Consider the following 20,159-nt stretch of genomic DNA (forward strand, 5'->3'; position numbering starts at 1 on the left):
AAGCCATTTAAAAAATAATATATTTTCTTCAGGCCCGGGTTGGGCAGCTTTTTCCGCCGCGCGCCACCGGAAGGTCCCTATCTTGAAGGCTAATGGCGGACGTCGGCGGTTTGGCTGTGGCTGTGGCTTAGATCTGGAGGGGATTCAGCATCCGTCTGATATCTACGTCATCCTTCACGCTGTAAGATAAAGACACGGCCTTGCGACTTCCCCGGGCCCGGGGAGGCGGAGAGCGGCCATGTAGAAGCGGGGGGGCCCGAGGCTTTGGTGGGGGTCTCAGGTGGTGTAGGCCTGAGAGGTCCGGGCAGGGGACGAGGAGATGCGGAAGAACGCTTGGGGTGGGCAAACGGCTTCCCGTCCCGCTTGCGTCCACACGGTGGGGAAGTGTCTTGGCTCAAGATAAGGCTTGTTGAATTGCTTCGCTTTTGTGTCCTGGGGCCTCTGAGACGGGGGAGGTATGAGAAGTAGCCGGAGGGACGTCTCTCTTTGGAGAGAGTAAATGGCACACTGATGGAAAGGTAGATCGTAAGCGTATTTAAGTGTTGATAACGGAAACAGTCTTCGGAGCCAAGACTCTGGTTTGAATTTGTGTGTTGGTAGTTGGGCAACTTGCCTTCTCTTCTGAACGTCCATTTTCTCGTGCGAAATGTGGGACTAAGTATCTATCTTGGAGACTTCGCAGAGTTCAAATGCGATGATGTTTCCTTGGAAGATGGAGAAGGGATGGAGTTAGCAATCACAGGCTTCTTGTAGTAATCACAGACAGGAGATAGACGGGGGGGAAGTTACAAAGCTTATCAAGTTTTGGCCGTTAATGGTTCCTGGTTTATTGTTCTTCGAGTGCAGGACTGATCTTCCTTCAAAATGCAGCTTCCTCTGTTACCCAAGATTAAAATATGCCTGGAGAACCTGGCTCCTGCTAGGTTTGGGGAAAATGAATTCCAAGGGTTTATAATGGATGGTATCAATTATAAAGCAACGGGAGTGTAGGCTGAGGTCTCCCAGTCAGCTGTAAAGTATGAAAAGTAGCCTGGGGGGAAGCTGTTCATGGTTTCAGAAGTGGCCCTGGGTTTCCTGTTTGTCTTCTTGTTGGTCCTTTCTCCACTTCTCTTTCAACCTCAGAGCTTTTCCTTCATCTTTCCCTGTGATTCTAAAGAATCGTTAAAGATGTCCCTTAGCTTCAAGTAGCAAAATTTGTATCTGTCAGGGTCTATTTTTTGTCACCTTGCTTTTGCCCAACTCCTAAATTATTATTATTTATGAGAACATGTACTGATAATTTTCTCTTCTGGTTTAACGACAAAATCAAATTTGTATGTTACACGTCAGTGACTTGGGATTTCTCAAGATTTCTTGCTTTTGTCTCTTAAGTAATACTGGGGAAAAATAATTCATTTTATTTTTCAGCAGTAACTGTAGAGGTGTAGTTTCGGATTAATCTTTGTGGCAGAGGCACCTCAGTTTGTGCTCTGTTCTGTCCTGTCTGCTGAGAAGGAATCCTTTTTTTGTGACTTTATGTTCGTTTAGGGAGACCTCCTGAAAAGGCACAAATTCAGTTTTTGTTGTAGTTTTTGATGGTATGTTTAAATTTTAAACTTGAACCAATTCTCAAGTGGTTTGTATGTGATGCAAAGGAAAGCTACACTAAAATACCAGTTTTCATCTTCTAGACGAGCAAAGGTTGTAAATCTTAATATCACTTTGGCTGTGGGCAAACAGGGATGCGCACACATTGCTGGGCATGTAAATTGAGTCCTTTTGAAAGGCAATTTAGCAGTATCTACCAGAATTTCAAATATATGAACCCCTCAATCCAGCAATTCCACTTTTAGGAATTAACCTTAGAGATCTGCTCATGCACATACAAATGACCTACATACAAGGGATTTTCTTTGCAGCAGTGTTCATAATAGCAAGAGATTAGAAACAACCTGAATGTTCGTCAGTAGGATATTGGCTAAATGAGTTATAATATGCTCATTCAGTGGAATACTCTGTGGCTGTAAAATAAAAATGAGAAAGCCCTTTGTTTATTACTATGATAAAGTAGACAAAATAATAAAAAATAAGTTGTAGTATAGTGTGAGGGTATAAAATACAGTAGCCAACCTTTGGTTAAAAAGGGGGAGTAAAATACCTACAAGCTGGGTGCAGTGGTGTGTACCTATAGTCCCAGCAACTCTGGAGGTTCAACTGGGAGAATCTCTTGAGCCTGGGAATTTAAAGCTAGCCTGGGCAACATAGCCAGACCCTTCTCTCTTAAAAAGAAAACAAAACACAATAAAAATATATGTTTTTACTTGTGTATATTATGAAAAATATTTGGAAGGAAGGATATAATATAACTTGGTAAAATTGATTCCCCCAGGGAGGACTGGATGGCTAGGGAATAGGTTGCAGGGAGCTTTTTGGTGTGGTTTTGAATTCTTAACCACCATGTGAATGTATAGGCCATCAGAATACAAGTAAACACAGATCTACTTAGTTCTGTGACAAAGACAGATAGGCAGTATTGCATTAATGGTACAGATCCCAGCTCCCAACATTTTCACCACTTGTTAATGCGACTTTGGGCAGGTGAACTTCAGTTTCCCTTGATAGGATTCTTGTGAGATTAAAGGCAAGATATGGCATAGTGCTCTGGCATGTTGAAGAAACTCTTAATTAAAAAATGTTGCTCTTAAATAGGCCTTACTCTATTGGTTCTGCTGACTTCAGCCAGAAGTTCCCATACAGAAATGTCTGTTAAAATTAAAATTGCCCAGCTATTTTTCTGTTTTTATGTCTCTTTAGCTTGCTTTGACTTGGCACCGTTGGTATAACCAAGGCCTGGAGTTCTACGTGGCTCATTTTTGCCGCAACCATGTTCCTGTACAACTTGACCTTGCAACGAGCCACTGGCATCAGCTTTGCTATTCATGGCAACTTTTCTGGTAAGTTTTCTAGTTACTATCTTTCAGAAGTTAAGAGAATTAATACGTATTTTGCTTATCTCTTGTGGAGGAAATGTTTTCCATTTATGAGAAAACAGTAAATGTGAACAATCCAAATCTGGCTTGTAATTTATGAGGTTTGGTATTAAATTGAGGTGTATTATCTGTTACCTAATTTCAAGTGCATTTCATTGTATAATGTGTATTATACAGTGCTCACATTGTATAATCTTATCTCATGGTGCACATTTCTTGGCTACCAAGTTGTGTGCATATTGCTGAGACATAATGATATGTGTAAGACTTGATCTGTGATCTTGAATTTGCATCAAGTTGGATAAAAAGAATGTCTAAAGGTATTTGTCAAGTTGAGAGAGTAGTTTTAAAAGGGGAATGTTGAACCTTATTTGGTGCTTGAAGAGAGGAGGGAAAGTGAAGTTTAGGTGGGGGGTGTTGCTTGTGTAGAAACATCATTTACTGATGTTTGTTCACTACCTACTTTGGCCCATGGGTAGTAAGCTGGAGTGGTGGGGGATATTTTTGGAAAGATGAACAAGAAGGTGTGAATTCTGTGAAATTTCAAATACTGGATTAGGAAAAGAAATATTAGGCAATACAGTTATTGAAAATGAGGTACTTATGTATATAAAATAAAAATTTTTCATGCCATTTGCAGATTTAACATTTGTGAATTGATCCCAAATGATGCAGGAGATTCATGGTTGTGTAGAGTATTACATACTTTTGTTGAAGTTCAAAGCTGAATACCTATTGTATCTTAACTGAGCAGGAGCCTGACTGACCACACAGAATTCACATTTCATGTTGGCAGTATTTTCTCTGATTCTCATTATAGCTCTTACTGTGGGTCTGAGGGCTTCACTTAGGTAAGTTAGTTATTCTTTGCTACATTTTATGAAGGCAATGATATGTATACTTGAATTTGAAGATTTGTAACTGACTTTATTATTTAATGTGGTGATTCTCAGCTGGAATTTGTATGAGAGGATTTTTGAAGGCTTTTTTTTTTTTCTTAAGAAACTTCAAGTCTCGGCCGGGCGCGGTGGTTCACGCCTGTAATCCTAGCACTCTGGGAAGCCGAGGCAGGTGGATCGTTCGAGGTCAGGAGTTCGAGACCAGCCTGAGCAATAGTGAGACCCCCGTCTCTACTAAAAAATAGAAATTATCTGGCCAACTAAAAATATATATAGAAAAAAAATTAGCTGGGCATCGTGGCGCATGCCTGTAGTCCCAGCTACTCAGGAGGCTGAGGCAGTAGGATCGCTTAAGCCCAGGAGTTTGAGGTTGCTTTGAGCTAGGCTGATGCCACGACACTCACTCTACCCCGGGCAACAGAGCAAGACTCTGTCTCAAAAAAAAAAAAAACAAACAGAGAAACTTAAGGTCTCACCCTGTCATTCTGGCTGCAGTGCAGTGGCCTAATAATAGCTCACTGTAACCTTGAAGTCCTGGGATCAAATGATCCTCCTGCCTTAGCCTAGGACTAAGGCATATGCCACCATGCCTAGTTAATGAAAAAATTGTTTTTGTAGAGACAGGGTCTTGCTATGTTGCCCAAGCTGGTCTCAAACTCCTGGCTACAAGTGATCATCCTGCTCAGCCTCCCAAAGTGCTGGGATTACAGATGTGAGCCACCGAGCCTGGCCTTTTAAAATATTACTAATTTTAGCTGCCAGATTCCTTTTCCAATTCAAACTTCCTTTTTTTCTAAAATTGTAGAAAACAGTTTTTTCTTAACCATTACAGAACATTGTAATTTATATAATGTTTTACATTTTCTAAAGCAGTTTGGAGTACTTGATCTAATGTGATTTCCAAAGAACCTTTGGAAAGTAAGGTGGCCTGATAAGTAGTGATATTTTACAAATGAGAATGGACTGGGATGGATAGTGGGTGGAATATCAGATAGGATAGGAAGACAGTTAGGATTTAGATAATGAAAACCTAGACCACGGGAGTGGGACTAGAAAGTGGAGGATATGAGTTTCCAGCCTGGCTGGCAGAGAAAATAACAGTAACAGCAGGTTAGTTGAGTCCAGAGAGGGACTTTGTAGAACGAAGAACTTACTTAAACATTTAAGGTTAATGACAACTCATCCAGGTGTAATTACATAGCAGACAGGGAGAGATGGGGACAAAGTTGCCTGTTAGGCATTTGGAGATGTTGATTGCAGTAAGAAAGTGAACTTTTTAGGAGTTTAGAAATAACAGAGCATATATTGGATAGTAGCTTCAAAAGTTCTTTGAAACACTTTATCAAACTGTGTAGAAGGTTAAATGATTTTATAGAACAGTAGCCTTAAAGGTGGACTAGAAAGAGTCTATGAAAAATTTTAATCTTAGGAAGTTGCTATATATTATACATTAATACCATTTACAGGCAATTCCCAGTTAGCAGATTGATGGCAAATCTTAGAAAAATAAAAAGGAGTTTTTTTAAAAAAGTAACTTGTGTGGGCTGGGCATAGTGGCTCGCACTTGTAATCCCAGCACTTTGGGTGACCAAGGCAGGAGGATTGCTTGAGCCCAGGACTTTGAGGCTGCAGTGAGTTATGATCAGGCCATTGCACTCCATCCCGGGGTAGAGAGTGAGACCCTGTCTCAAAAAATAAATAATGAAAAGTAACTTTTGTGACCATTTTTAAAGTTTTCTTTGATACTACTTTTGTTAGATCATTTCAGTTCTAGGAAAAATGCTTTTTCAAATAAAATAAGTTAACTTAAAGCACTGGGCCTCTAACTTGTTGAATAATCCTAAGTAGCATTTCTGTCTATCCAGGTTACTTTTTAGACTAGCTCTGGTTGTTTATGATCTTTATTTTTTGGTGTTCTAGGAACCAAACAACAGGAAATTGTTGTTTCTCGTGGGAAGATCTTGGAGCTGCTTCGCCCAGACCCCAACACTGGCAAAGTACATACCCTTCTCACCGTGGAAGTATTTGGTGTTATCCGGTCACTCATGGCCTTTAGGCTGACGGGTGGCACCAAAGACTACATTGTAGTTGGCAGTGACTCTGGACGAATTGTTATTTTGGAATACCAGCCATCTAAGAATATGTTTGAGAAAATTCACCAAGAAACCTTTGGCAAGAGTGGATGCCGCCGTATCGTTCCTGGCCAGTTCTTAGCTGTGGATCCCAAAGGGCGAGCTGTTATGATTAGTGAGTGACTTGCTGTACTTGCTCTGTTGAGTACATCTCTTATAAATGCTCAGTTTAGGATAACAATGCTGTGGTCTTGGCCATGTGCCAGTGCATCACTTATGTGGGTAAAGTTTAGCATCATATTTTGATTTACTCTAGGTAAATCAAACTTAAATTTAAACTCTAGGTTTAAAGTTGCATTTTCTTTAAAAATAATGGAAAAGGTTTTAATGCACCTTTTTTACTTCTCATCTAGTTCAAAATAGGGTTTTTCCAATTTCTTACTTCATCTGTAGTAAAAAGGCTACAGTGAAATGATCTTACGGTATTAGACAATGAATCTGGTTGCCTTCATCAGCCTGAAGTGATGATTCACATTCATGTCTCTTCTCTGATAACATTCTTGAAGAAAATTTTGTGTATCTGATCGGCCTCTAGAGGGCAACCCTCTCTGAGCAGTCACAAAACTGTTAGGTGTAATTCAAGGAATAAAGCTAACAAGTATATGAATTATGGTTTAGTTTTTCAATAACCTTCAATCTAGGACACATTAAAAATTTTGAAGAGCTAATGGAATATTAAGATCCCTATTAGGAAGGAGGGGACCAAAATTATGTTATTATTTATTCTGAGGATGGAGAACAGAATCCTGAGTTACTACACTTCTAGAGTTAGTGTTGGCTGTTAATAAGAACGGTGATTTTTTAAAAAATAATCACGATGTGAATCTAGCTGTTCTGTAAATCTCTCTTATTATCTGGAAATCTTCTTTGACTACAGGTGCCATTGAGAAACAGAAATTGGTATATATCTTGAACAGAGATGCTGCAGCCCGACTTACCATTTCATCTCCCCTGGAAGCCCACAAAGCGAACACTTTAGTGTATCATGTAGTTGGAGTAGATGTGGGATTTGAAAATCCAATGTTTGCTTGTCTGGAAATGGATTATGAGGTAATGGGGACCATATCTTTCTCTTTCTTTGGATTTGTTTCAGTCACCTGATTGTTTTCCTAAGATTGTTTTCTTCCTTGTGCATATCTTAAATCTGTCCTGCTAACAGATCTTTCCCATATTTCAAATGCCTTACTGAAATTCTTTGGAGTGTTTCAGAGCTTAACTAACTGACGACATAACCTTTGCTCAGACTTAAGTAATCTACCTGGAAAACAAGGTATTGGGAAAAGATGCATGAAAAAGGTGAAGCTATATTTGGCGTATTTTTTTCACAGGGAAGTAATGAAAATCAGAACTTACCATTCTTTGCCTTGAGTTGAAAGCAGTATCCTCTAGTAGAGGGATCCCTGGATCCAGAAGTTGAAGATTCGGGTTCTTGTTCTAGCTCTACCATCTTCTAGTAGGATAAGCTTGTTCAAACCATTTGGCATCTGTGGACCTCTGTTTCTTTGTTGATAAAATGGAGGAGTCTAATGTCCTTTCCAGATCTAAAAGTTCCTTGATTTTATGCTGCTGATTAGTCTTTGTGCCACTTTTCTCCTCTAGGAAGCAGATAATGATCCAACAGGGGAAGCAGCAGCCAATACCCAGCAGACGCTTACTTTCTATGAGCTAGACCTTGGTTTAAATCACGTAGTCCGAAAATATAGTGAACCTTTGGAGGAACATGGCAACTTCCTTATTACAGGTACTTTTCTCTCAGAGCTGCTACCTGTACCCTTTTACTTGGTCCATTTTATGCCCAAACTTAATAGGCTTTACTTAATAGGGTTTGGAAATTTATCCATTTGTAGTAAACCTGTGTACCTGTCTATCTTTTGGAGAGTTTAGAAGTTCATGTGGTGGAGTGATACAGTGTTGTGTTGGCCAGGTGCAGTGTCTCACCCCTGTAATCTAGCACTTGGGGATGCTGAGATGGGAGAATTACTTGAGGTTAGGAGTTCAAGACCAGCCTGGGCAACATAGCAACACCACATCTCTACATAATAGTTAAAATAATTAGCCAAGTACAGTAGTGTACATTTCTAGTCGTGGCTACTTGAGAGGCTGAGACAGGAGGATTGCTTGAGCCCAGGAGTTGGAGGTTGCAGTGAGCTCTGATGGCACCACTGCACTCTAGCCTGAGCAACAGAGCGAGACCCTATCTCAAAAAAAACTGTTGTGTGAATAAAGTACCTAGCTCCTTAGTAACTCTTACTGTAATGGGGGCAGAGAGGAAAGGATGAGGAGAGCAGTCACCTTGGATATCGATTACTGTTAGTTGCTGTGATAATTTGGCTGTAGTCAGTCTTTGCCTCTCATCTGAACCTAGTTCTTGGAAAAGACAAATGAAATTGACAAACTCAACAAGATAAAACTGTATGTCTGTGCATTTGGAAACTTAGATGAAATAGAATCATTTTTGAAAACCATTATCAGGCTAATGTTTTTTTGGAACAATTTTGGTAACAGTAAGAAATTAATGTGATAGATCAACATCCATTAAAGAAATTGAGGCAATACTTAAAAATCTTTACTCTAAGGCCAGACGTGGTGGCTCATGCCTGTAATCCTAGCACTTTAGGAGGCCGAGGTGGGAGGATCGTTTGAGCTCAGGAGTTTGAGACCAGCCTGAGCAAGAGCAAGACCCTGTCTCTAGTAAAAATAGAAAAAATTAGCTAGGCATGGTGGTGTGTGCCTGTAGTCTCAGCTACTCTGGAGGCTGAGGCAGGAGGATATCTTGAGCCCAGGAGTTTGAGGTTGCTGTGAGTAAGGCTGATGCCATGGCACTCTAGCCTTGGCAACAGCCAGATTCTGTCTCAAAAAAAAAAAAAATCTCTCCCCCAAAAGATTTAAGGTCTAGGATTTTCAGGGGTGCTTTTATTATATTGTTGAAGGATATGTATTCTGTTTTAAAACAAATTTCTGCGGAAACTAGAAAGAATAACAGCTTGCTCTTCTACTTTATTAGTCTAATAATAGATTAAATACTAATTCAGTAACAAAACTGGGGAGGGGTAGTAACAAGAAAAATTTACAACTGGTTAATACTTAACGATTGTAGATAGAAAGATCTAACATTTTAGCAAATCAAATTAGACAGTATTTTAAATGCACATAGCTAAGTAAGATTTTTGGAGGAGCTCAAAGATGGTTAGAAAGTCACCGTTAGAAAGTCAATGTCAAGGCCTGGCGCGGTGGCTCACTCCTGTAATCCTAGCACTTTGGGAGGCCGAGGTGGGTGGATTGCTCGAGGACAGGAGTTCGAGACCAGCCTCAGCAAGAGCGAGACCTTGTCTCTACTAAAAATAGAAATTATCTGGCCAACTAAAATATATATATAGAAAAAAATTAGCCAGGCATGGTGGCACATGCCTGTAGTCGCACCTACTGGGGAAGCTGAGGCAGTAGGATCGCTTAAGCCCAGGAGTTTGAGGTTGCTGTGAGCTAGGCTGATGACACGGCACTCACTCTAGCCCGGGCAACAGAGCGAGACTCTGTCTCAAAAAAAAAAAAAAAAAGTCAGTGTCACTATAATTCATTATGTTAAAAGATTAAAGGAGGACAACTATATTTGTGGTCATCTGCATTTCAGCAGGGTTGGGGAAGACAGTGATCCAGTTCTTTCTATTTTGGAGCAATTGCATTTGATATCTAAAATGAACTATGTCTGTTGTTTGGGAGGATTTTGGAGAATAATATAAGACAGCACTTGTTTTTATGAGGGCTTCATTCAGCCAATTTTTATTGAGCCTCTGTAATCAATATGTGCCAAGTCAGTCTACTGGGTTCTGGAACTTCAGTGGTGAAAAATTAGATGCGGTACTTCTCGTTGTGCAAGATTGAGTCTAAGTGGTAAATACAGATAAATAATAAAGAAATTACTGGAGACTGTGTCAAATGCCATGATAGCATAGAGAAGGAATCTCTAACCCAGGGAAAAGGAAGGTGCTCTCTAAGCTGAGACCTGAGGACTAGTTACAGTATCCAGATACAGTATCTAGCACACACACTACCTTCATCAAGTTGTGCTGAAGGAGACAAGGAGTTGGAAGCTAAAGTAGTTCATGATTATGTCAAGTCACTGCTAAGTTTTATTTTCTCTTACAGTTCCAGGAGGGTCAGATGGTCCAAGTGGAGTGCTGATCTGCTCTGAAAACTATATTACTTATAAGAACTTTGGTGACCAACCAGATATTCGCTGTCCAATTCCTAGGAGACGGGTAAGGTCTTTGCCGTGAGATGGGGAGATACTCTGTTTTGTGAGATGCATTTAATTTTTATAATTACAATGTGATCTCTTAGTTTCTGTCTTACCAAGTTTTTGTTTTTTGTAAATGTTATTTTTAATAAAACTAGTAAAATATTTTAGTAAAAGCAAAACATTCTGTGAGAAAGGGAATTAAAAAGTAACATAGTTTCCATTTCAAAGGAACCTCTGGACAACTATCAGTTTGAAATTCCTGAAGGTTTCTAGTTTGGAGAAGCCAGGCATATTTGTTGGCGATAGATTGTCTTTTATCTGTTTGTCTTTTGGTTTTTTCCCCATTTCCTCCATAGTTTTATTTTGAAAAATACCAGCATACCAGAAATTTAAAAATAATAGCACAGTTGAATTCGTGTGTGATCATTACTTAGATTCATCAATTTTTAATGTTTTGCTACATTTACCTTTTTTTTCTCATGATATTTCTATACACCTTTTCTAGGCTAAACAATTGAAAAGAAATTGCAGGCATCATGATACTTCAAGTAGCTCTTAAGATGTGGTTTCTGAGAACAGGGACATTTTCCTATAAAACCACATGGCCAGTATCACACCCGAGATATTTAACATTTTGTGTAATACTTTTATATATCGTTCATATTTACATTTCTCTCATTGTCCCAAAAAATTCTATTATAATCTGCCTTTAGTCTCTTTGCTTAGGATATTTCTCTCTCACTATTTTTTTGTCTTAGGATGTTGATTGTTTTTAAGAGGCTGGGCTAATTTTCTTGTAGTCTGTCCACAAAGTCTGTTTCCTGATGATTATATCCAGGCTAATATTTTTGGTAGAATTATTACATAGATAGTGATAGATATTTCCCACTGTATCACGTTATGCATACATAGTGTTGGTTTGTCTCATTGGGACAACTAAATTTTGGTCAGTGTTAAGGTGGTGTCTGCCTACTCTTCATTATAAAGGTACTTTTTTTGTAATTGGTATGGCATCTGGTGGTGGTTTTAATTCTTAATTAAAAATTTTTTTTAATAGAGATGGGGTCTCGCTATGTTGCCCAGTCTGATCTTGAACTCGTGGCTTCAAGCGACTCTCCCACCTCAGGCTCCCAAAGTACTGGGATTACAGGCATATGAGCCACTGCACCGAGAATTGGTGGTTTGGATGGTAGTGTCGTGGACATGTGTTTTATTCACAGCCTGAAATGATGACTCTCTTACATTTCATGTCTCTTCTCCGACATTTTTCTGTGGAGATAGTTGCCTTATTAATTTGATCAGGCTGTAGAGTAGAATTGTGACTCTTTTTTGGTTACCCCATTTTTATATTTATAACACACAAACTATGTGTTATAGTGCTATGGCTGGCAGGCTGCTCTGGGTCAACAAGGCTTGTGCCTCTGGGCTTTGTCCAGAACTAAGAAGTACCCATTTCTAAGATGTTGATTTTGTATTTGACTTTGCTAGAATGACCTGGATGACCCTGAAAGAGGAATGATCTTTGTCTGCTCTGCCACCCATAAGACCAAATCGATGTTCTTCTTTTTGGCCCAAACTGAGCAGGGAGATATCTTCAAGATCACTTTGGAGACAGATGAAGATATGGTAAGGAGACCATGGATGGAGGGGGAAAATGAAAAAACCCGTTTGTTGTGGTTTGTTCAGTTTGATACACATTCCTACATTTTATTTTGCATATGTATTTTTTTTTTATAGAAGGGAGGAATTGTGAGGGTTTTTTTTTTTTTTTTTTGGGAGATGGAGGCTTACTCTATCACCTGGGCTAGAGTGCTAACTCCTGGGCTCAAGTGATTTTCCTGCCTCGCTGGGATTACAGGCATGTGCCACCATGCCGGGCTGATTTCTGTATTTTTAGTAGAGACGCGATCTCGCTCTTGCTCAGGCTGGTCTTGAACTCCTGACCTCAAGCAATTTTCCTGCCTTGGGCTCCCAGAGTGCTAGGATTACAGGTGTTAGCTGCCGTGCCTAGCCCATTCCTATAATTTTAATAGAATTAAATAACCTTGTTTTAAAAACTGATGTTTGTATGTACATTTAAGGTTTACAAAGCTGTTTTACAAGCCATTTATCCAGTACAACTACTCTCTGAGATGAGATAGAGGACAGTTAATGTGTTACAAATTAAAATATGGGAACTTGGAAAGTGGTTGCTCTTGGGACTGGTATATGAATACAGGTTTTCTCTGTCTTGTTAAATTTCTGGTCTGGTAATGCCACTTCTAGTGGTTACTTTCAGGTGGTAATAATTGGTGTGACTAAAGAGAAATCTCTCCATTTCTAGTGAAAACTGGCAATATACATGATCTATTCTTTCGTCCTATGGAGGAGCTCTGTGAACAGTTGGGCTATTTCTTAGATAGCTGTTTTGGTCAGGAATTGGCAAACTTTTTTTTAAAGGTCGGATAGTAAAGACTTGCAGTTTCTGTGGACCATATAGTCTCTGTCTCAACCCCTCAGCTCTGCCGCCGTAGCACAAAAGTAGCCATAGACATGTGTAAATACACGGGGATGGCTGGCCCATGGGAGTTATTTGCTACTCAACTTATGCTGCCTCATTAAAATAATACTGCTCACTTTTGTGGCCTTACTTCACTTGGCTGTGCACTAGAATCTTTATTCTTTTCTCTTCAGGTTACTGAGATCCGGCTCAAATATTTTGATACTGTGCCTGTTGCTGCTGCCATGTGTGTGCTTAAAACAGGCTTCCTTTTTGTAGCATCAGAATTTGGAAACCAGTGAGTAATCCTTTTATTACCCTAGTTTACTTTACCCTAGTTACTATAAAAGTTGGCAGGAGGGAGGTGTGGTTTCAAGGCTTGGGGAACTTTTACAAGAATATTTTAGTTTTTTCAAAATAAAAGTTTTGCTCTCCTTTTCCCTTTACATTTTTTCTCTTTCTTATCTTTTTTCTCTTTTTTTTAGCATGCAGCTGCTAACTAACCTGTCTTTTTTATCTTCCTTTAGTGGTTTGAGTCAATTCCTCTGTGGGTATCTGCAAAGGTATCTTTAGAAGTGATATCTCTCTGGAGCTTTTTGCTGGGCATTTCTTTGAATAAATATTTATTGAGCTACTTAACGTTAAGGAGATATTCCGAAAGCACTTCACTAGTACATATGTAAAGTTGAAGCTTGTCATTCCCCATACTTGCCCACCCACATCACCAATCCTCCCATCCTCATTGTTTCTGTTAATGACTGATGGGCTAGTTCTAGCAACTAAAGTGTAAAATCTCAATTTTTTTTTTTTTACCCTCCACCACTTTCATTTCAGTGCTAAGTCTTTTTTACTTCTGTATCCTTTTGTGATGCTAATCTGCACTAGTTCACTGGTTTACTTGTTTCATTTCATTGCCTTCCTGCAAAACTCAGCCTTTATAGAGTCATTTTATCAAACAGACAAGATATAACCTTGATGAAATAATTTTCCCTATCCCTGTGTTACAATCTTTAATGGCTTTTCATTGCCAAATGGAAGAAATCTCAACTCCAGCCTTGAATTTAAGACCAGTGTCCAAGACTCCACATTACCTACACGAGATAAGATGACATGGTTTTGTCAGTATCTGCTAAAGTATAGGCAAACCACTTTGCTAATCTAATGCTCAGTAAGGTATTATCTGGGAGTCTGTGCCATTTCTGTCTTGTCTCCAACTCTTTTCCCATTCTTAAATGTGCCTTTTATTCCTCAGTGACTCTTCCTGTTTTTCTCCTTTGCCTGGTTTGTACCTGGTTGCCCTTTCCACATTTAGCCTGTTATGTCTATTTTCATCCATTTCTAATTTTTTAGTTCTTTTAATACAAGGAATTTTTTTTTTTTTTTTTTTTTGAGACAGTGACTTGCTCTGTTGCCCGGGTTAGGGTGCCATGGTGTCAGCTGAGCTCACAGCAACCCCAAAATCCTGGGCTCAAGTGATCCTCCTGCCTTAGCCTCCCAAATAGCTGGAACTGCAGGCATGTGCCACCAAACCTGGCTAATTTTTTCTATTTTAGTTGTCTGGCTAATTTCTTTACATTTTTAGTAAAGACTGGGTCTCGCTCTTGCTCAGGCTGGTCTTGAACTCCTGACCTCAAGTGATCCTCCCGCCTCGGCCTCCCAGAGTGCTAGGATTAGAGGCATGAGCCACCATGCCCGGCCCAAGGAATTTTTCTTGTAGAAAAATTAGAATATGTATGCAAACAAATGTCACTTCTAATCCTTCCATTCAAATATGACATTTTTTCTGTAGTTCTTGTGTGTGTTTGTATTTAAATGTTTTTATAAACAATTATGTACCATTTTGTAACTTTTTTTTTTAAACCGTAATATAAATATCTCTGCTAATAAATACAGTATCTGTTTTTTTTTGGCAGCAAGTTTTTTCCCTTGCTTTTTTTATTGTGGTAAAATATATATAACATAAAACTTGCCATTTTAACTATTTTTAAGTGTTCAATTTGTCTCTGGCTCATTTTAGTGTAATATTTTCAAGGTTCATCTTTTAGTAGTAGGTATCAGAACTTCATTTCTCTTTATGACTAATCTATTTGTGTGTGTGTGTAGACACACCACATTTTGTTTATCCATTCTTTCGTTGATGGGTACTTGGGTTGTTTTTACCCTTTTGTTGTTGGGAATACTGCTGTGGACATTTGTGTGCAAATATCTGTTTAAGTCCTTATTTTTAATTTTTTGAGTATATACCTAGGAGGAGTGAAATTGCTGGCCCATATGGTAATTTTGTGTTTAACTTGTTGAGGGGCCACTAAACTTTTTCATAGCAGCTGCATCATTTTACATTCCCAACAGCAGTGTATGAGGGTTCCAATTTGTCCCAACACTTGTTGTTTCCCACTTTTTTGGTCATAGCCATCCTAGTAGGTATGAAATATTTCATTGTGGTCATTGTGGTTTTTGGCTTGCATTTCCTTAATTGGTGATGTTGGTTGAGCTTTTTTTTTTTTTTTTTTTTAATTAGAGGGTCTTGCTCTGTTGCCCAGGCTGGAGTGTAGTGGTGTTATCATACCTCACTGCAGTGGCAAACTCCTGGGCTGAAGGTATCCTTCTGCCTCAGCCTCCCAAGTAGTTAGGATTACAGGTGCACACCACCGTGCTCAGCTAATTTTTCAAAATGTTTTGTAGAGATGGGGTCTCGTTGTGTTTCCCAGTTTGGTCAGGAGTTTTGAGGCTTGTCTTGAACTCCAGGCCTCAAGTGATCCTCCCAAAGTGCTGGGATTACAGCCCTGAGCCACTGTACCTGGCCTCCTTGAATTGTCTTAACAAATCCCAGCTAGCATGCTTCACCGTCAGACTTACTAAAATTAATAACAGTAATATCTAATAGCTCTTACATTACGTCGATGTCAAATGTTGTCTTTAGACAGAACATGTTAACTCAAATTTCTCTTCTCTGCTTCTCCCCAGTTACTTATATCAAATTGCACATCTTGGAGATGATGATGAAGAACCTGAGTTTTCATCTGCCATGCCTCTGGAAGAAGGAGACACATTCTTCTTTCAGCCAAGACCACTCAAAAACCTCGTGCTGGTCGATGAGTTGGACAGCCTCTCTCCCATTCTGTTTTGCCAGGTGTGAGCCTTTCCAGTCACCTCCACAATTAGCAGTGCCAGCCAACTGATTTTGTTTATTTATTTTTAACTTAATTTTTATTTTTAAATTTTTTGCCTTATGAGTCATTTGGGAATTACCAGCTGATTTTGAATATAAAATTGAATGAATATAATGTTTTCCTCCAGTTAAATTAAGGTCTGGTCTAAGAAACACGTTTGTTAGCGTATCTATGAAATCACCAGTGTGTCAAGGTGAAGCAGTTAGAGGTAAAAGTTTGGGCACTAAAAACAGTAAATCCTTGTGCTTTTTAAAAAAATTATGAAACTCAGGTTTAATGTAAAAATTCAAACCATGTAAAAGGTGAAAGATGAAAGTCCTCTCCTCAGTATTCTCAACCCTCAGCTCCATTGAGGCCACTGCTATTAACAAATTCTTGTGCTTCCAGGCATTTTCTCTGCATCTGCAGTTATGTGTATGTTTATATGTGTTATCTTTTGTCTTTTTAAAGTAAGTGGTTTCATACACTGTATAGTGTTCTGAATTTGACCTTTTATCACCTAACAGTCTAGTTATAGTTGTATGCATTTCTTTTTGTTTTCTTTCTCTCTCTCCTCCTTTCTCTGTCTCTCTGTTTTTTTTTTTTTTTTGAGACAGTCTCACATTGTTGCCTGGGTGAGAGTGCCACGGCATCAGCCTAACTCACAGCAACCTCAAACTCTTAGGCTCAAGCGATCCTCCTTCCTCAGCCTTCTGAGTAGCTGGGACTATAGGTGCCGTTCCACCACTGCTGGCTAATTTTTTCTATTTTTAGTAGAGACAGGGTCTCGCTGTTGTTCAGGCTGGTCTTGAACTCCTGACCTCAAGCAATCCTCCCGCCTCAGCCTCCCAAAGTGTTAGGATTACAGGTGTGAGCCCCCACGCCCGGCCTTCTATCTTTCTTTATTTAAATGGCCCAGGCTGGAATGCAGTGCCATGATTGTAGCTCACTGCAGCGTTCATCCTGGGCTCAGGTGATCCTTGTGTCTCAGTCTCCTGAGTAGCTGGGACTACAGGTGTGTGCCACCATGCCCAGCTATGTATCTATGTCCTTTATTAAGGCTTTATAAATAACAAAATGATGTATTTAAAATGGGTGCATTAGTTTTTTTTTTTAAGAGGGCAGTGGGAAGGCCATATACATTCAGCACTCACATGCTTGTCTGTGTGACTGCTCTACAGAAGGTTAAGAAAAGAATTGTCATTTGAACTGTCCCGTTTGCCAAAACTACAATACAAATGATTCACCTCTTTTCACATATTCATCAAGACATAATTGTACTTGAAACCAGCTAGATGTTGGGGATATCAATATGAGAATACATGGCTTTGCTATTTGGTGGCTGAATGGCCAGGTACAGAGTTACCCAGTAGCTGGTCAGCTACATCATGGGAGCGTCCATAGGTAGGGCAGTTGTGATTCTGTGTAGTCTAACGAACAGCAGGTGTAATAAATATAATTTTTCAGTGGTAGTGAAGGTAAATGATAACGGGAGGTATCTACAAAATTAAATGTGATAGGAATAAATGTGTTTGCTATTGGTGACAAAGTTGCGGGTATTGATACGGTAGTTTGTTACATATATGTATATATATGTATTTTTTTGTTTGTTTGTTTGTTTTGAGACAGAGCCTCACTCTGTTGCCTGGGTGAGAGTGCCGTGGCATCAGCCTAGTTCACAGCAACCTCAAACTCCTGGGCTCAAGCCATCCTCCTGCCTCAGCCTGCCAAATAGCTGGGACTACAGGCGTGCACCACTCTGGCTAGCTAATTTTTTGTATTTTTAGTTGTCCAGCTAATTTCTTTCTATTTTTAGTAGAGATGGGGTCTGGCTCTTGCGGAGGTTGGTCTCAAACTCCTGACCTCAAGCGATCCCCCTGCCTTGGCCTCCCAGAGTGCTAGGATTACAGGCATGAGCCCCCACACCTGGCCTTCTTACTCCTTGGATTGAATATTACCGATTTTTTTTTTTTTTGAGACAGAGTCTCACTTTGTTGCCTAGGCTAGGGTGCCGTGGCGTCAGCCTAGCTCACAGCAACCTCAAACTTCTGGGCTCGAGCAATCCTCCTGCCTCAGCCTCCCGCGTAGCTGGGACTACAGGCATGCACCACCATGCCTGGCTAATTTCTTTCTACATATATTTTTAGATGTCCATATAATTTCTTTCTATTTTTTGTAGAGATGGGGTCTCACTCTTGCTCATGCTGGTCTTGAACTCCTGAGCTCAAATGATCCACCCACCTCGGCCTCCCAGTGTTAGGATTACAGGCGTGAGCCACCATGCCCGGCCTACCAATGTTTTTAATTGGAAGGGAATGTTCAATTCCAGTTGGAGGTTTATTTCACTAAATACAAAAGTTCCTTTGCTAACTTAGGAAATGATTTAAACTGTTTTTTTTGTTGGAACAAGTTGCTGCTTTAAACTGGTTTCCTTTTTCAAACACTGGGGCTTTTTCTCTTTATGTCCTAGGGCCAGTAGCCAATATATAGGCTGTAAAGTAGTTTGTCCCCAGGGAATCAGTTGTGTTGGGAAACTTAGCACTGGTAGACATTTTTTTCTCCTTTTTCTCTGTGCAGATAGCTGATCTGGCCAATGAAGATACTCCACAGCTGTATGTGGCCTGTGGTAGGGGCCCCAGATCATCTCTGAGAGTCCTAAGGCACGGACTTGAGGTAAGATTGGAATTTCTAGATAATCTGCAAGGTTTTGAGGGCAGCATTGATGAAGCTAAAATTTATGGCTTTACTCTGATGTGGTCAAAGAAAGAGTTAATGTATCTATGAGAAAGTATGTTTATCCTCCTCTCTTTCCCTAAAGTTTGTACTTTAGATTTCCTATTCTTTAGCTTGTTAGCATGGTAGCTCCAGGCTCACTAGCCATGACAAGGGAGGCTAGGAAATCTGCATGGAACAATTCACTCTCTATTTCCTTCTCATCTTATTCTTTTTTTTTTTTTTTTTTTTTTTGTGAGACAGGATCTTGCTCTTTCACCCAGGCTGGAGTACAGTGGCAGGATCATGGCTCACTGTAACTTTGAACTCCTGGGCTTAAGGGATCCTTATAACTCAGCCTCCCCAGTAGCTAAGACTATAGACATGTGCCACCACACATGGCTATTTATTTTATTTTATTTTATTTTTTGTAGAGATGGGGTCTCGCTATATTGCCCAGGCTAGTCTCAAACTCCTGATTCTACTGCCTTGGCTTCCCAAAGTGTTGAGATTATAGGTATGAGCCACCATACCCAGCCTAGTCTTAGTCTTTATTCAGAGTTTTTAGATAGTAATGATGGGTATATATTTTTGTATGTTACTAAATTTGTTATCACTCTGTGCTCTTAAGTAGCATCTTTTTAATGTTTCTGTGATATTTCACCAAAGTGGATTTATTAGAATTTATTTAGTGAATCTTTTATTATTGGACCTTGTAAGTATAGACTCAAAATTATCTTCTCAAATCCCACATCCTCCTCTTAACATAGTCTTAGTGTTGATACCTTCTAGCAGTGGCCCTGGCTTTGATTTTGTTAAGAGTAAAATAAAATTTCCTGTAACAATTTGTTTTCAGAGCTTGGGATTGTGAAACTACAGCTCTCAGGAGTCCCACTGCATGTTTTTATAAATTTTTATTAGAAACAGCCAAGATGACCTTGGCTTTGAATTCCAGCTCTACCACTTAATAGCTGTTACCAAGCTTTTAGTAAGACGTTATTATTAATACTTATTAATAATGTCTTAAGAATGGCCATTGTTAAGTCCATTTTACGTTTTCTTGTATAAAATGGACTTAGTGTACCTGCCTTAAAGGATCATGTGAATTAAATGAGGTGAGGAATATGAAGCATTTAGCATAAGAAAGATATGGCATGAAGTGTTAAATGTTACCTACTATTATTTCAAGGAATTTGAAGATTTTTTGACTCTTCCACAATATTCATCAGTTCACCACATTTTCAGTGACCTGGACCCAGTTTAGATCCATAGTTCTCGATTATTTAGATAGTTATTACTCATTGAATCCTAATGAATATCTGATGAAAACTAACACTTTCTGCAAAAATATGTGTATATGCATTAACAAAATTTGTGTACAGTGTAAAAGATTAAGAATTGTCATCAAGTAGGAGTCGCCATTTTTTAGTTTTTGTGCCACCTCACCCCTTCAAATTTGTAAACAAATCTTTGTTGTATATAAAAATATTTTTAAATTTTTGAACATTGCTTTGTTCCTATAAGTCTGTTGGACCTTTTTCTCTGGCTAGATCGTGGTCTCGGCTGAGCAGGGTGACTATCA

The 20,159-nt window shown here is 39.4% G+C and overlaps 1 protein-coding gene and 2 non-coding genes across 3 annotated transcripts in view; all 3 read left to right on the forward strand.

Moving 5' to 3' along the window:
• The first annotated feature begins 82 nt into the window (after nucleotides 1-82).
• Nucleotides 83-20,159, forward strand: part of SF3B3 (splicing factor 3b subunit 3) — a 43,279-nt gene continuing 23,202 nt past the window's right edge. The window contains exons 1-10 of the mRNA XM_045533982.1: nucleotides 83-181; nucleotides 2,794-2,933; nucleotides 5,789-6,115; nucleotides 6,878-7,050; nucleotides 7,600-7,741; nucleotides 10,144-10,256; nucleotides 11,726-11,863; nucleotides 12,911-13,014; nucleotides 15,681-15,846; nucleotides 18,443-18,538. Of these exons, the coding sequence (XP_045389938.1) occupies nucleotides 2,864-2,933; nucleotides 5,789-6,115; nucleotides 6,878-7,050; nucleotides 7,600-7,741; nucleotides 10,144-10,256; nucleotides 11,726-11,863; nucleotides 12,911-13,014; nucleotides 15,681-15,846; nucleotides 18,443-18,538 (1,329 nt within the window). The 5' untranslated portion in view covers nucleotides 83-181; nucleotides 2,794-2,863. The remainder of the gene's footprint in view (nucleotides 182-2,793; nucleotides 2,934-5,788; nucleotides 6,116-6,877; nucleotides 7,051-7,599; nucleotides 7,742-10,143; nucleotides 10,257-11,725; nucleotides 11,864-12,910; nucleotides 13,015-15,680; nucleotides 15,847-18,442; nucleotides 18,539-20,159) is intronic.
• On the forward strand, nucleotides 6,453-6,531 carry LOC123625502. The gene has a single exon (XR_006730522.1). It is a non-coding gene; the product is annotated as a small nucleolar RNA SNORD111 (small nucleolar RNA).
• Nucleotides 11,455-11,543, forward strand: LOC123625501. The gene has a single exon (XR_006730521.1). It is a non-coding gene; the product is annotated as a small nucleolar RNA SNORD111 (small nucleolar RNA).

The sequence above is a fragment of the Lemur catta genome, chromosome 20 (genome assembly GCF_020740605.2).
Source record: "Lemur catta isolate mLemCat1 chromosome 20, mLemCat1.pri, whole genome shotgun sequence".
Lineage (NCBI taxonomy): Eukaryota > Metazoa > Chordata > Mammalia > Primates > Lemuridae > Lemur > Lemur catta.